Raw genomic sequence first — 17,206 nt, 5'->3', positions numbered from 1 at the left:
TAAACAAACAGAAACCTGCAATCTAGAAGCAGATGGAGAAACTCTCGTAGAAGAAGAAAACGGAGAAGAAATTCCCGTGATTATGAAGAGAGGTCTAGGACGACCAAAGAAGGTTCTTACCGGCAAGCGGGGGAGACCGCGAAAACTGTTCAACATGGTAGAAGTCAACGAAGAGGAGGTAGAACCGAAGAAAACCACGAGAAGGAAGAATTGCATGATGTAGCTGGTCTGATCGACTTTGGCGACCCGCAGACAGTCTCAGAAGCTCTATCTAGTCCAGAAGCTTCCGACTGGAAAAAGGCAATGAACGCAGAATACGAAGCTCTGAAAAGAAATCAAACTTGGATAATTGTAGATCGTCCCCAGGGAAAGAAAACCGTTGAATCGAGGTGGGTTCTACGAACAAAATTCAAGAAGGACGGATCAGTCGATCGTCGCAAAGCCAGACTCGTGGCGAAAGGTTTTACTCAAAAACCTGGTATTGATTTCAACGAAACGTTTGCGCCCGTGGCAAGACTCGGATCAATTCGTTTGTTCATGGCAATAGCAGTCGAATTAGGTCTCCAAGTACACCAACTGGATTTCACAAGTGCCTATTTGAATGGCGAAATCGAAGAAGAAGTGTTTATGGAGGTTCCAAGTGATTTCTACGACATACTAAATGAAAAGGAGTCACAAAAATTCAAAGGAAACAAAGTGTGTTTGATTAGAAAGACACTTTATGGCCTGAAACAATCAGGCAGGCAGTGGTACAAGAAACTAGACGAAAAATTAAAACAACAAAAACTGAAACCATTGAACTCCGATCCCTGTGTTTACATCAATAAAGAAGACGGAAACATCGTCATAGTCGTGATCTACGTTGACGACCTCATGGTCGCATCGGACAACCCGAGAAAACTGCAACGATTAAAATCAGAACTATCGAAGTCCTTCGAGATGAAAGATTTAGGTCCTTTGAGTTTTTGTCTTGGCATAGAATTCACACAAGATGTCAAGAAACAAACAATTACCATGTCACAATCAAAGTACATCAAGGAAACCTTAAGTCGTTTCAATATGGAAAATTGTAAAGGTGTAACAACCCCGATTAACCCGAATGAAAAACTGTCGAAGGAAATGTGCCCGAAAACCGAAGAGGAGAAGAAAGCAGTTGAAATGTTACCATATCAGAGCCTCGTTGGTTCTCTGATGTATTTGGCTGTTTCAACTCGACCAGACATCGCACATTCCGTCAGCATGCTCAGCCAATTCAACACAAACTTTGGGGAACAACACTGGAGAGCTGCGAAACGAGTACTGCGGTATCTGAAGAACACAGAAAATCTAGGCTTAATGTTCAAAAAGTCTGGACAAGAACTTGTAGGTTATGCCGATGCAGACTGGGGTGCAAGTATACATGATAGAAGATCGTACACAGGATATGTTTTCAATTTCGCTAACGCCGCTGTCAGTTGGGAATCACGAAAACAAAGAACGGTTGCAATGTCCAGTACGGAAGCTGAATACATGGCTCTTTCTGAATCGACGAAGGAAGCTATTCATTTAAGGCGTTTCCTGTCTGAAGTCCTAGATCAGCCGTCAACGACGATCATTTTTAATGACAATCAAGGAGCCGGACAGTTAAGCAAAAATAACGTGTTTCATAACCGTACGAAACACGTAGATATTCGTCACCACTTCATAGGAGAAGCCGTGGAGAGAGGAGACATCAAGGTGGAGTACCTTCCCACTGATCAAATGCCAGCCGATGTTTTGACAAAGGGATTGTCATCGCCAAAGCAGAATAAGTGCATCCATGCCCTTGGCATGACTACGACCACATGAAGAAAGACACAAGATGCAGTTTGAGGGGGAGTGTTGGAAATATGCAAACTCCAATCAAGTTATATGTTTAAAGTTGCCTTAGCAACCACAGTTTGTTATGACAAAAAGTTGTATTAATTACAAAAAGCTAGAAATAAAGACTCTACAGGATTGCCATCCGAAAGCACTAATTGACATTCGATCAGACAAATTAAGCAACGCTGTACACACTTAACATTTGGATGGGTGGCCGTAAAAAACCCGCGTGCCATTGTCACTTTTTGTCATGTATTGCTGAGTATAAAAATAAATAATAATAGTAATAATGCTCTTAAAAAAAAGAATTACATATGTGCTATTATTTGAAAGAAATATCTGTAACAATAAACAAATTTGGCCTCGGTAGCCGTGCCCTTTCATTATTTTAATAATAATTAATATTATTATGACACTAAATAAAAGTATTACGATTAAGGGAGTCCGTTTCGGCTCAGGGACGCGAGGGTCGCGGGTTCGATTCCGACCCAGGGCGAAAAAAAAGGCTATATTCTATCTCGTGGTATCACGTTAAGCCATTGGTCCCGGTCTATTGAGTTGGTCATCACGCCCCTCATAGATTTGTAAACCAGTCCTAGACTGTGTAACAACATTTTTTATTATTATTTATTAAGTATTAGCTATTATTAACCAAGTGTAAGTATCTGCGATACCTACTACACGTTACTGATAAAAACTGATTTTAATAGGTATCAACTGGCAAATAGCTGTTGAAGTGTTTTTAATGATTGATGAATACCTATCAATATTTCGTGTGAGAAGATAAAGTGAAAAGCTTTCCTCTATGGGATTTATAGAAGTGCAGAAATTTTCCACAAACAAACAAAAAATACACACACCACAAGGTTAAAACGTGTGTAGACATTGTTGTCGTCAAATTATTATATTCCGGTGGTCAATTAGGTACTCTTTTTTTTTTAAATCGACAAATAGACTAACAAGCGGTTTGCAATGATTTTGTTGCATGAAGTTGTCACTTGAATGTTGCTCAACGCCGAATCACAAGTGTTTATGTTTGTAACTGGATTAATCAAAAATAGATATGTATGCTTTTGACAATCATACCAATCGGAAGTTTTACACAGTTTTGGAAAGGTATAAATAAACAATTGACACAATTGAACATGTAGTACATCTATAGGGATGATAAGGTGAGCTTCACTGACTTTACCAAGCGCCAGTAAAATGAAAAATATGTTTTTAGATTGATTTTGAGTTTGTTTTTGGCTGCAACCCTCGCCTACGGTGCAGACCATGGCACATATAAAGATTGTTCAAGAGTAGACTTTTGCACGTGAGTTCTCAAATCATTCACCAACAACAGAAAAAAAGTTTTTTTGTAGTAATTTGAGAGGACGGGAACCTTCTGACAATTATGCCGTCGACCCGAGCAGCATTTCTGGTAGTTCTGATTCCGACACTCTCACAGCGACTCTTAAATCCAACAATGGAGACTCAGATTTGACCATCACCTTAACAGGACTTCAGCAAAACACATTCAGACTGAAAATAACTGAAGTGGACTCGACTCGGTACGAGCTACAGGATGTTCTAGACGGAGATCCAGAGACCCTAAAGTAGATTACAAATATTTTGTAAATTTTGTCTAGATTTGATGTTTTGTAGTTTTGATAATGTCGAAGTCGGTGATGCGTCTGTGACGGTAACAACTTCGTCAGGTTCAAATTCTGCAGTCATCAATTTCTCACCTTTCAATGTAGAGTTTAGTAAAGATGGAGTATCCGAAGTGGTCTTCAATGGTGATCGATTAGCTGTGACAAGAGTAAGTTGATTCCTGAAATGACCACTCGTCATTTTACAGTTTTGCAGAATGACGTCAACGCTCCGTTCAGTTTTGCCGTCACTTATCCCCAAGCCGTCCAACTCTATGGAGTTCACGAACACTGCGACACTCTAGCTTTGAGAAATACTGCAGACAGTGGTACCGACCCTTATCGATTGAAAAATTCTGATGTTGCATATTACGAAATCAACTCACCAATGGCTCTGTATGGAGCGGTTCCAGTCATTTATGGGCACGGGTATACAAGTTCTTGTTCTAACAACGTACTTCAGTTATTGGAATCTTCCACAGATCTACAGCCACAGCTGGAGTGTTCTTGCACAACGCAGCCGAGCAATGGATTGAAATCAGCAATCAAGATGGCGGCAGTCAGGCTTACTTCATGGCCGAGATCGGCACACTTGACATCTTCGTCTTGCTCGGTCCCACCCCCACCGAAGTGGTCCGACAATACACAGCCCGCACAGGTACCGCCCACTTACCACAGTTGTGGACCCTGGGCTACCACCAATCACGCTACAGTTATGACACTCAAGAAGAGGTTGAGAATGTAATATCAGGTTTTGACAGCAACAACTTCCAGCTGGACGCGATCTGGCTCGATATTGACTACACCGACAGTTACAAGTACTTCACTTGGAACCCTGGTACATTCAGTGACCCCGTCGGTCTACAAGAAACCATTGCGAGTACTAATAAAAAAACTTGTGACCATAATTGATCCCCACATCAAGGTCGAATCAGGATACAATGTATATGACGGAGCTTTAAACAATGATTTATTTGTGAAGAACGCTGATGGGTCAGTGTTTGAAGGCCCATGCTGGCCTGGTACCAGCAGTTACATGGATTTTCTAAATCCTGAAGCTAGAGACTATTATGCAAGCATGTACTCTTACGATAATTTCCAAGGCTCAACATCTACGATTGCGGGGATTTGGAATGACATGAACGAACCTTCGGTCTTCGACAATTCTCTCGAAATGACCTTGCCTGCGGATTCTCTCCATGGTAACGTTCGCCATAGAGAGATCCACAATATCTACGGTTTTCTCAACGTAAGAAGTACTGCTTAGGAGTTACAACTGTAAAATAGTCTTTTTCAGACCATGGCCACTCATCAAGGTCTTCTTAATCGCGACAACGGCGAACGACGTCCTTTCGTTCTCACCAGATCCCATTTTGCTGGCTCACAAAGGTACGCCGCAATCTGGACGGGAGACAACACAGCAGACTGGCCCTACCTTCTGGCCAGCTATCAAGAATGTTTGAATGCTAACATCTTGGGAATTGTCTTCTGTGGTGCTGACGTTGCCGGTTTCTTCAACAATCCCACAGACGAACTATACCAAAGATGGTACCAAGCCGGTGCTTGGCTACCGTTTTTCAGAGCTCACTCGTGTAAAGACACGTCAAGACGTGAACCTTATATCATGTCCGAAGACACCCAAAATATTGTCAGAGATGCTATTCAAACAAGATACAGACATATACCCCAATGGTACACACTCTTCTACGAACATACTCGTTTTGGAGATCCAATTATCAGACCCTTGTTCTATCAGTATCCTGAAGACACCAATGTTTACAGCATCGACAATCAAATCCTAGTTGGTAGGAAATAATCATTTAGTAACTATTCCAACTTGACTTTTTACAAACAATCAGGACGAGATATCTTGGTGCGACCTGTAACTGAACCTGGAGTTGAATCTGTGGATATCTATTTTCCTGGTGGTGAGGACGAGATTTGGGTGTCCGATAGTGACGTTCAAACAGGAAGTGGTTCGGTTAGCGTTCCTGTCACGAGTCAAAGCGTAAGAAACCTTGTTACGAAGTATCAAAATGTTGAAATTTGTTATGTTGTAGATACCATATTATTACAGACGTGGTGGTGTTGTAGTCCGAAAAGATACACTGAGGTCTAACACTGTAGAGATGCAGGATGACCCGTACACCGTGTATTGGACTGCAGATCAGGTAAAAATCAGAACGTTTGATTCTTTTTCCAACATCAATCATTTTGTTTGTTTTTTTAATAGAATAATCAGGCACATGGTACGGTTTATCTTGATGATGGCGTCAGTTTCAAGTATCAAGATTCAACCGATTATAACTACTTCAACATTGATATAAGTGGCGATGACATTACAGTTTCGTATGTAAAAAAGTAAAAGTGGTTTTGGACATTTTCATTGGTGACATTTTCAGACCAATCGATGGTGATGGCAATTATGAATTTGTGATGAGTCAGCTTGTACGCAGAGATATTGTCACATTACCTAAAGATGGCAAACCGGGAACATTCAAAGAAACAATTTTCACTAAAGATGCTAACGGGACCTTGCTGAAGGACATAAAGATTCATCCCAAAGAAAAAACGGTTTTCAAACTTAAGTAAGTTACATGATTATTATGTATGAAATAAATAAAATGCAAATAAAATTATTTTCCATATAAAATCTATTTTTTTATTTTTTCATGCTATAGCACCTCTATTTTCTTCTAACATCAAGGACAGCCGCGAGCAATAAATTTTAGTCATCATGTCATTTCAAAATTTGGTTAGATTGTCAGAAATTTAAAAAAAATCCCCGTCTGATTATGCCCATGTCAACAAAATGTCAAAAAATGAGAAAGAAGTAGCAATTAATGATATTTTTGACCGTTTTACAATGGAGTATTTCCAATGCGTCAAAGAATGACATTGACATTTAACATTTCAGATTACATCTCTACCCGAAGGCGGCTATTGAACATATTTTTAATTGATGAGTAGGTATAGAAATGTTTGATTGTTTGCTATTAAGATAAGATGAAGTGCTTCTACATCTAGATTTTATATAATTGCAAAAATTTCTCACAAATAAATAAAAAATGGACAAAAAAATTATAAATACAATATAGGGTCCGGCATCGTATACGTGCACGCGAGAAATCGGGACGTCTAATCAAATAAAATTGTCGAAATTTTTCACACTTACCTGGCTATTGGTAAGGTACATTTCATAATTTTTTGGTAATTTTTCACTTACAAACAAAGCCAAAAAAAATATGCAAATTTCAACCAAAAAGTCAAATTCTGATTTTTATACTGTCCTACCCAGATTCACTTCCTATAATTATTATTTACGAAATCAGCGGAAAAAAACACCAATTAGATTTTAAATTAAACGTAGTTTTACATTTCAACTTTCAAAATCATTTTTGTTTATGACCTGCTACTTGTTCTGTCGTAAATTTAGGTAACAATTGGAACTGTAATTTTTATGACACAGTGCCTCAAAGCGAATGGTCCTTTTGTTGGCAAATTATACCATTTGGGCCATAAATCATGCGTCTGGTTTGCGTTAAAAAAAGCGAATTATTTAGCTAACCAAGTCAAAATTTGTAGTTGTGCCACCAGAGTTTGATGTGGTAGCAGATACAGGTTCATTTAGTGCAAACACTTCATAGGTACTTAAATTAACAGTTAATTTGAGAAAAGCAATAAAACTGTTAAGGCCTTATTTATTAACAAAAAACAAATTAAAAAATTGTCAAATATATCTTATCAATAATTAGTTAGGTTTGTATTAAAATTTCGACAATTTTATTTAATTAGAAGTCGTGATTTCTCGCGTGCGTGTATACGATGCCCGACCCTGTACTTAGTAATACTGTTGTATTCCGGGGGTAAATTAATTAACTTTTTTGCTAATAAGTGGTAAGTATCAACTGATGGTTCAGCTCTATACCTCTTGTATAGAATCATTACTTAAGTGCTGCTCACCGCAGTATTATAAGTGTTTATATCTGCCATTATCAAAGGAAGATACGGTTTCGACATATCAACACAATATCAAATTATATACGTTTATGGAAAGACGTAAATAAATAGACACTAAATAAATCTATCAGTCGTGTATCTGCAATGATGATGAGGTGAGAGTAATTAATCTCAAACACAAGTTGCACAGAAAAATATCTTTTTAGGCTACTGTTTATTATCTTTTGGACGGTGACTCTAACCTACTGTGCTGACCATGGCACATTTAAAGATTGTTCAAGAGTAGACTTTTGCACGTGAGTTATCAAATCGTTCACCAACAACAGAAAACAAGTTTTATTGTAGTAATTTGAGAGGACGGGAACCTTCTGACAATTATGCCGTCGACCCGAGCAGCATTTCTGGCAGTTCTGATTCCGACACTCTCACAGCAACTCTTAAATCCAACAATGGAGACTCAGATTTGACCCTTACCTTAACCGGACTTCAGCAAAACACATTCAGACTGAAAATAACTGAAGTGGACTCGACTCGGTACGAGTTACAGGATGTTCTAGACGGAGACCCAGAAACCCTAAAGTAGATTTTCAATATTTTCAAAATTTTGTCTAGACGTGATGTTTTGCAGCTTTGATAATGTCGAAGTCGGTGATGCGTCTGTGACGGTAACAACTTCGTCAGGTTCAAATTCTGCAGTCATCAATTTCTCACCTTTCAATGTAGAGTTTAGTAAAGATGGAGTATCCGAAGTGGTCTTCAATGGTGATCGATTAGCTGTGACAAGAGTAAGTTGATTCCTGAAATGACCACTCGTCATTTTACAGTTTTGCAGAATGACGTCAACGCTCCGTTCAGTTTTGCCGTCACTTATCCTCAAGCCGTCCAACTCTATGGAGTTCACGAACATTGCGACACTCTTGGTTTGAGGAACACTGGACCGAATGGTACCGACCCCTATCGATTGAAAAATTCTGATGTTTCAAATTACGAAATAAACTCACCGATGGCTCTATATGGAGCGGTTCCAGTCATCTATGGTCACGGGTATACAAATTCTTGTCCCAACAACGTACTTCAATTATTGGAATCTTCCACAGACCTACAGCCACAGCTGGAGTGTTCTTGCACAACGCGGCTGAGCAATGGATCGAAATCAGCAATCAAGATGGCGGCAGTCAGGCTTACTTCATGGCCGAGATCGGCACACTTGACATCTTCGTCTTGCTCGGTCCCACCCCCATCGAAGTGGTCCGACAATACACAGCCCTCACAGGTACCGCCCACTTACCTCAGTTGTGGACCCTGGGCTACCACCAATCACGCTACAGTTATGACACTCAAGAAGACGTTGAGGACGTAATATCGGGTTTTGACAGCAACAACTTCCAGTTGGATGCGATCTGGCTCGATATTGACTACACCGACAGTTACAAGTACTTCACTTGGAACCCTGATACGTTCAGTGACCCCGTTGGATTGCAAGAGACCATTGCAAGCACCAATAGGAAACTGGTCACCATAATTGACCCCCACATTAAGGTCGAATCGGGATACAACGTGTATGACGGAGCTCTAAACGATGATTTGTTTGTGAAGAACGCTGATGGGTCAGTGTTTGAAGGCCCATGCTGGCCTGGTGTCAGTAGTTACATGGATTTTCTAAAACCTGAAGCTAGAAACTATTATGCAAGCATGTACTCTTACGATAACTTCCAAGGATCAACGTCTACGATTGCGGGGATCTGGAATGACATGAACGAACCTTCGGTCTTCGACAGTTCTCTCGAAATGACCTTGCCTGCGGATTCTCTCCATAATGGTAGCGTCCGCCATAGAGAGATACACAATATCTACGGACTTCTCCACGTAAGATGTACTGCTTAGGAGTGACAACCGTAAAGTTATCTTTTTCAGACCATGGCCACCCACCAAGGTCTTCTAAATCGCGACAACGGCGAACGACGACCTTTTGTTCTCACCAGATCCCATTTCGCAGGTTCTCAAAGATACGCCGCAATCTGGACCGGAGACAACACAGCAGACTGGCCCTACCTTCTGGCCAGCTTTCAAGAATGTTTGAATGCTAATCTCTTGGGAATTGTGTTTTGTGGTGCTGACGTTGCCGGTTTCTTCAACAATCCCACCGACGAACTGTACCAAAGATGGTACCAAGCTGGTGCTTGGCTACCGTTCTTCAGAGCTCACTCGAATAAAGATACGTCAAGACGTGAACCTTATCAAATGTCCGAAGAGACTCAATATATTGTCAGGATAGCTATTCGAAGAAGATACCAACATTTGCCCCTACTGTACACACTTTTCTATGAACATACCCGTTTTGGAGACCCAATTATTAGACCCTTGTTCTATCACTATCCCGAAGATACCAATGTTTACAGCATCGACAATCAAATTCTAGTCGGTAAGAAATAATCGTTTAGTAACTATTCCAATTTGAGCTTTTCAAAACATTCAGGACGAGATATTTTGGTCCGACCTATAACCGAACCTGGAGTTCAAACTGTGGAGATTTACTTTCCTGGTGGTGAGTATGAAGTTTGGGTGCCCATGACTGGTAGTGACGTTCGAAAGGGAACTGGTTGGGCCACCGTCAATATCACTAATCGAGATGTAAAAAATGAAGACTCGAGACATCAAAATGTTGGAATTTGTTTTGTTGTAGGTACCATATTATCACAGAAGAGGTGGTGCTATTGTCAGAAAAGATAGACTGAAATCGAACACAGCAGATATGGTGGATGACCCCTACACCGTGTATTGGACTGTAGATCGTGTAAGAACCAATACGTTTGATTCCTTTTCCAGTATTAATCATTTTGCTTTTCTGCAGGAGAGCCAGGCTCACGGTACGGTTTATATTGATGATGGTGTCAGTTTCAAGTATAGAGATTCCACCGATTATAATTACTACAACGTTGACTTAAGTGGCGACGACATCACAGTTACGTAAGTAAAAAGAAGAAATCGATTTTCAAATTTTCATTTAATGAGATTTTCAGACCTATCGATGGTGACGGCAATTATGATTTTGTGATAGTTGCACTTGTACGCAGAGATATTGTCACATTACCCAAAGATGACAAACCAGGAACATTCAAAGAGACAATTTTCACCAGACATGCTAACGGGACCTTGCTGAAGGACATAAAGATTCATCGTAAAGAGAAAACTGTTTTCAAATTTAAATAAGTTACATGTGAAATAAAAGATATACAAATAGAATCACTTTCCTTATCAAGTTATCAAATCTGTGTTTTTTACTACATTTTTTTCACTACTAGTCTCAGAAGGCGTCATTATTGACTGCCGAACCGAACCCAGAAGTAGAATTTCTCGCCCACGGTCGATAATGAACAGCCGTCACCTAGCAACGATAGGTTTTCGTTGATTTCATTGGTTAACGTAGACGATTTTCATAGCAACCGTTGAAAAATGAGAACTCGGATCGTAGCATCAGACAAAATAATTTAATTAATAATTATTATCAGAGAGGGTTTTAACGTATATTTAATAGTGAAAAAACAAAGTATATAAACCACGGTGGAGAAGTCCCTTATAGCCTTCGCGCCTTACATCCCTCGGCGAGCCTCGGGATCTAATTTTGGCCCTCTGGCTATAATCATGAACTTCTCCACCTTGGTGTATAATATACTATTATGTTATTGCACTTTATTAATTTCCTAAGGTCAACTTAGTAGTTATCTACACATTATTATTAAAATAAAACTATAGCGCGTTTCGATAGCACAATCAACAGAGTTACGATACAAAACTGGTGTTTGCTGCTGTTTTTTTTTCTGTCGAAAGGTGCGTCAGCTTCAGTTTGATAATAAAGTGTATACAGTGTAAGGAAATTGATAAAGCGTTTTACGGTTGTAGTTGTGAACACCAAGTGGTCCATTAAAGTTCATTTCAAGATTTTCTATAAATAGGTACATTAAGTAACCATTATACAGGGGTTAGTAAATGGTTGGGAATAAATTTCAGGGTGAACTCATTACGAAAAATGTGTCTTAAAACCTAAATAAAGTTTTTCGTTAAAATGAGTAGTTTTCTCAAAAAATAAAATGTAGTCCATTGTTGGAGAATTTCTCTAATTAATTCATTTGTCTGCCTAAAATCGCATTAGTTTTGAATTTTAACATTCGTTAAAAAATTCAACTTTTCACGTTTAAATTTTTTCTTTAAACCATTATTAAATCGTAGTATTTCAAAAAAAAAAAAATACTGAGATGCCAGAATACGGTTTTTTTTAATTTTTGTTTTCAGAAAACTAGTCATTTTAACGAAAAACTTTATTTAGGTTTTAAACCACATTTTTCGTAAGGAGTTCGCCCTGAAATTTATTCCCAACCATTTACTAACACCCTGTATAATTGTTAAATCTATTGAAAAAAAACACAGAAGTCCATAATTTTTTTCATACTTTCAAAATATAGACCTGGTCACCAAAATAATTAAAATTTTAATTTAACATTTAAGATTACGTCGCTACCCGAAGGCAGCTGTTGAAAATATTTTTTGTTGATGAGTGCAGAAATGTTTGGTAGTTTGCTATTAAGATCAAATGAAGTGGTTCCACATCTAGATTTTATGTAATTGCAAAGATTTCGCACAAATAAACACAATATGGATATCAATTTTGATAGATACTTAATAGGTACTACTGTTAGATTTCAGCCTTCACGATTTCAAGTTTTTTGCTAAAACATGGCAAGTACCAACAGGATCAGCTCTGTATCTCTTGTTTAGAATCATTATTTATGTGCTGCTTATCGCGGTATCATAAGTGTTTACATCTGCCATTATCAAAGGAAGATACGTATCAAAACAACGTCAAAATACTACATACGTTTGTGCAAAGACATAAATAGAATAAACTGACATTAAATCTGTTAGAAGTGCATCTGCAATGATAATGAGGTGAGAGTAATTACTTTCAAATTCAAGTTGCACAGAAAAATAATTTCGTAGATTGCTTTTCATTATCTTTTGGGCAGCGACCTTAACCTACTGCGCAGACCATGGCACATTTAAAGATTGTTCAAGAGTAGATTTTTGCACGTGAGTTCTCAAATCGTTCACAAACAACACAAAAAAAGTTTTTTGTAGCAATTTGAGAAGTCGGGAACCTTCTGACAATTATGCCGTCGACCCGAGCAGCATTTCTGGTAGTTCTGATTCCGACACTCTCACAGCGACTCTTAAATCCAACAATGGAGACTCAGATTTGACCATCACCTTAACAGGACTTCAGCAAAACACATTCAGACTGAAAATAACTGAAGTGGACTCGACTCAGTACGAGTTACAGGATGTTCTAGACGGAGATCCAGAAATCCTAAAGTAGATTTTCAATATTTTCAAAATTTTGTCTAGACTTGACGTTTTGCAGCTTTGATAATGTCGAAGTTGGTGATGCGTCTGTGACTGTAACAACTTCATCTGGTTCAAATTCTGCAATTATCACATTCTCACCTTTCAATATAGAGTTTAGTAAAGATGGAGTATCCGAAGTGGTCTTCAATGGTGACCGATTAGCTGTGACAAGAGTAAGTTGATTCCTCAAACGACCACTCGTCATTTTACAGTTTTGCAGAATGATGTCAACGCCCCGTTCAGTTTTGCCGTCACTTATCCTCAAGCCCTCCAACTCTATGGAGTTCACGAACACTGCGACACTCTAGCTTTGAGAAATACTGCAGACAGTGGTACCGACCCATATCGACTGAAAAATTCTGATGTTGCATATTACGAAACCAACTCACCGATGGCTCTATATGGAGCGGTTCCAATCATTTATGGTCACGGGTATACAAGTTCTTGTTCTAAAAACGTACTTGGATTATTGAAATCTTCCACAGATCTACAGCCACAGCTGGAGTGTTTTTGCACAACGCGGCTGAGCAATGGATCGAAATCAGCAATCAAGATGGCGACAGTCAGGCTTACTTCATGGCCGAGATCGGCACACTTGACATCTTCGTCTTGCTCGGTCCCACCCCCACCGAAGTGGTCCGACAATACACAGCCCTCACAGGTACCGCCCACTTACCTCAGTTGTGGACTCTGGGCTACCATCAATCACGCTACAGTTATGACACCCAAGAAGATGTGGAGAACGTAATATCCGGTTTTGACACCAACGACTTCCAATTGGACGCGATCTGGCTCGATATTGACTACACCGACAGTTACAAGTACTTCACTTGGAACCCTGATACGTTCGGTGATCCCGTTGGACTGCAAGAAACCATCGCGAGTACCAATAAAAAACTGGTCACCGTAATTGACCCTCACATCAAGGTTGAATCGGGATACAACGTGTATGATGGAGCTTTAAACGATGATTTGTTCGTGAAGAACGCTAATGGGTCAGTGTTTGAAGGCCCATGCTGGCCGGGTATCAGTAGTTACATGGATTTTCTAAAGCCTGAAGCTAGAGACTATTATGCAAGCATGTACTCTTACGATAATTTCCAAAGCTCAACATCTACGATTGCGGGGATTTGGAATGACATGAATGAACCTTCGGTCTTCGACAATTCTCTCGAAATGACCTTGCCTGCGGATTCTCTCCATAATGGCAGCGTTCGCCATAGAGAGATCCACAATATCTACGGACTTCTCCACGTAAGAGGTACTGCTTAGGAGTTACAACTGTAAAATGTTATTTTTCAGACCATGGCAACTCATCAAGGCCTTTTAAATCGGGACAATGGCGAACGACGTCCTTTTGTTCTCACCAGATCCCATTTCGCAGGCTCTCAAAGATACGCTGCAATCTGGACCGGAGACAACACAGCAGACTGGCCCTACCTTCTGGCCAGCTTTCAAGAATGTCTAAATGCCAATCTCTTGGGAATTGTCTTTTGTGGTGCTGACGTTGCCGGTTTTTTCAACAACCCCACCGAGGAACTGTACCAAAGATGGTACCAAGCCGGTGCTTGGCTACCGTTTTTCAGAGCACACTCGAATAAAGACACGTCAAGACGTGAACCTTATCTAATGTCCGAAGAGACACAAAATATTGTTAGAAATGCTATTCGAACAAGATACAGACATATACCCCAATGGTACACACTCTTCTATGAACATACTCGTTTTGGAGATCCAATTATCAGACCCTTGTTCTATCAGTATCCTGAAGACACCAATGTTTACAGCATCGACAACCAAATTCTAGTCGGTAAGAAATAATCTTTAGTAACTATTCCGATTTCAGTTTTTGAAACATTCAGGACGCGATATTTTGGTCCGACCTATAACCGAACCTGGAGTTGAATTTGTGGATATCTACTTTCCCGGTGGTGAGACCGAAGTTTGGATTCCCATGACTAGTAATGACGTTCAAAGGGGAACTGGTTGGGCCAGCGTTAATATCAGTAATCAAGCTGTAAGGAACCAATATCGGAGACATCAAAATGTTGGAATTTCTTTCCTTGTAGATCCCATATTATTACAGAAGAGGTGGCGCTGTTGTCAGAAAAAATCTAGCGAGGGCGAACACAGCAGAGATGGTGAATGACCCTTACAGGGTGTATTGGACGGTGGATTGGGTAAAAGTCAGACCGTTTAGTGCCTTTTCCAACATTAATCATTTCGTCTTTTTGCAGGATAGTCACGCACAGGGTACGGTCTATCTTGATGATGGCGTCAGTTTCAAGTATAGAGATTCCACTGACTATAATTACTACAACCTTGACATAAATGGCGATGATGTTACAGTTACGTATGTAAAAGAATAAAATCGATTTTCAAATTTTCGTTTGATAACATTTTCAGACCAATCGATGGTGACGGAAATTATGAATTTGTGATGGCTGAAATGGTACGCAGAGATATTGTCACATTACCCAAAAATGACAAACCAGGAACATTCAAAGAAACAATTTTCACAAGAGATGCTAACGGGACCTTGCTGAAGGACATAAAGGTTCATCTGAAAGAAAAAACTGTTTTCAAACTTAAATAAGTTGCGTGTGAAATAAAAGAAATTCAAATAAAATTATTTCTCTTATTCAATCTGTCTTTTTTTAAATTAGATTTTATGTGTTGTACTTTATTTTTTACCTAACACCAAGTACACTTTATTATTAAATAAAAGCTGTCGCGCGTTTTGATAGCAAAGTTGTCGTCACCAGAGTGACGATTATAAACTAGTCTTTGCTGCAAATTTGCTGTCTTAAAGCAAGTCATCTTCGGTTTAATAATAATGTATATTTAGCATAAGGAAATTAACGGAGCTTTGTAGTTCTGAACACCAAGTGCATTTCAATATTTTATATTAATAAATACATACCTACGTAGGGGATCTCAAAGATTACCTTGTACTCTATGTCCTGGAAAATCTTTTAAGGATAGGTATCATATCGATAATAACCTATCAACTTCTTCTACTTTTTCTTCAACCGATTCAATCACAAAATTGCTTATTAATTTAAAACTTCAGTTACCAACTGTTAGAAGATTACCAAAAGCTTGTAGACATTTAGCTGCAGATAAATTAAGCTCGATTATTATTAATTGTCTTTCGACCAAATCAATCTCTTTCTTTGAGAATCTTTTGCTTTTCTCCTATGGACCTTTCAATGTAGCCAAGAAGTCTGATAAGTCATTGAATAAGCATATAAAAAAAAATCGTTCCAATTTTGAAGTTCCTCAAATACGTACAAATGTATCATTAGCTAAGAAAGTGGAAGCAAAAGTAGCCGATTTTGATATCAAAGGAGCTGTTAAATTATTGTCCTCGGATGACTCATTAGCTTCAGTCAATGAAGATGTTGCTGAAGAATAAAAAAAAACATCTTTTACCATCTCGCGAACGTTTTTTACCAGACGCTTTCAAACCAGGAGACTTTTTTTAATAGTCAATGAGCAAAAAGTTCGAGAAGCTATCAATTCCTGTCCTGCCGGTTCTTCACTAGGTTTAGATAGCATGAGACCACAATACTTGAAAGATATTATATCTTTGTCAGCGGGTGAAGCAGGTCAGCAGGCACTAAGAGTTTTAACAAAACTGTCTGGCCAACTTCCTTCAGAAATTTGTCATTTATTATATCTGTGGCGGTCGTGAAAAAGTAGGTAAGTCGAAAATGTTAATTTTTCAGGGCAACGATTCAAAATTCCACATCATTCCTAAAATCCTGTAATTAAATAGAAACTTCTTTCTACCTGTACTTGCTTTCAATATAAGTAAATTTTAAACTGTGAAAATCTGAATTATTTAATTCCATGATTTATTATTAAGGTGTAAACATCGTTAACTCATTTTTGAAATTATTTGACTTACCTACTTTTTCACGACCGCCACAGATATGGTTTACGAAGATTGACTTCAAAGCTAGCCTGTTTTCAAAGTCGAAATATTGTAAATTCGTATTTTTCCACATCAACTTGGAGTGGCAACTAAGCTAGGATGCGAAGCAGCAATTAATACCCCACGAACTTTTGTGAATAACGACCAAAACTGTGGCAAAGTTCTTCTTAAATTAGATTTCAAAAACGCCTTTAACTCAGTCGAACGGGATTGCATTCTAAAAGAAGTGCAGTGTCATACCCCACTTCTTTACCCTTATCTTTATCAATTCAATTCTATAGGAATCCTTCAACTTTATTTTTCGATGATTATTTCCTTCATGTGTTTAGCAACCAATTGCGTGACAAATATTGACCAATCAAAACGAAAAAACAAAAAATAACCCGATAAAATTTCTCTAAAATGCACATGTGCACTAATCTGATAAAAA

The 17,206-nt window shown here is 38.9% G+C and overlaps 2 protein-coding genes and 1 pseudogene across 2 annotated transcripts; all 3 read left to right on the top strand.

The window, feature by feature from the left end:
- Nucleotides 1-2,952: 2,952 nt before the first annotated feature.
- LOC138136196 (neutral alpha-glucosidase AB-like) lies at nt 2,953-6,129 on the top strand (annotated as a pseudogene).
- A 1,325-nt stretch (nt 6,130-7,454) lies between these two features.
- On the top strand, nt 7,455-10,689 carry LOC138136554 (neutral alpha-glucosidase AB-like). Its single transcript, XM_069055776.1, has 11 exons — nt 7,455-7,591; nt 7,643-7,732; nt 7,782-8,015; nt 8,065-8,221; nt 8,269-8,480; nt 8,534-9,302; nt 9,351-9,858; nt 9,913-10,067; nt 10,120-10,230; nt 10,288-10,403; nt 10,457-10,689. Exons 1-11 carry the CDS (start codon nt 7,581-7,583, stop codon nt 10,644-10,646), a joined length of 2,553 nt encoding a protein of 850 aa, XP_068911877.1. The 5' UTR covers nt 7,455-7,580; the 3' UTR covers nt 10,647-10,689.
- A 608-nt stretch (nt 10,690-11,297) lies between these two features.
- On the top strand, nt 11,298-15,482 carry LOC138136556 (neutral alpha-glucosidase AB-like). The gene is made up of 12 exons (XM_069055778.1): nt 11,298-11,389; nt 11,940-12,380; nt 12,432-12,521; nt 12,570-12,803; nt 12,853-13,009; nt 13,057-13,268; nt 13,322-14,090; nt 14,139-14,646; nt 14,699-14,853; nt 14,906-15,016; nt 15,074-15,189; nt 15,243-15,482. Exons 2-12 carry the CDS (start codon nt 12,370-12,372, stop codon nt 15,430-15,432), a joined length of 2,553 nt encoding a protein of 850 aa, XP_068911879.1. The 5' UTR covers nt 11,298-11,389; nt 11,940-12,369; the 3' UTR covers nt 15,433-15,482.
- The last annotated feature ends 1,724 nt before the right edge of the window (nt 15,483-17,206 follow it).

Source organism: Tenebrio molitor, chromosome 8 (assembly GCF_963966145.1).
Source record: "Tenebrio molitor chromosome 8, icTenMoli1.1, whole genome shotgun sequence".
Taxonomy (NCBI): Eukaryota; Metazoa; Arthropoda; class Insecta; order Coleoptera; family Tenebrionidae; genus Tenebrio; species Tenebrio molitor.
This window is presented reverse-complemented; position numbering and strand designations above follow the sequence as displayed.

What these genes read in the sequence shown, in the direction of transcription:
- LOC138136556 (XM_069055778.1), top strand. An exon ending in GGAGATCCAGAAATCCTAAA is followed by an intron (nt 12,804 to 12,852) that starts GTAGATTTTCAA and finishes GACGTTTTGCAG; the next exon opens with CTTTGATAATGTCGAAGTTG. An exon ending in TGTATTGGACGGTGGATTGG is followed by an intron (nt 15,017 to 15,073) that starts GTAAAAGTCAGA and finishes GTCTTTTTGCAG; the next exon opens with GATAGTCACGCACAGGGTAC.
- LOC138136554 (XM_069055776.1), top strand. An exon ending in TCAAGAGTAGACTTTTGCAC is followed by an intron (nt 7,733 to 7,781) that starts GTGAGTTATCAA and finishes GTTTTATTGTAG; the next exon opens with TAATTTGAGAGGACGGGAAC. An exon ending in GGCGACGACATCACAGTTAC is followed by an intron (nt 10,404 to 10,456) that starts GTAAGTAAAAAG and finishes TGAGATTTTCAG; the next exon opens with ACCTATCGATGGTGACGGCA.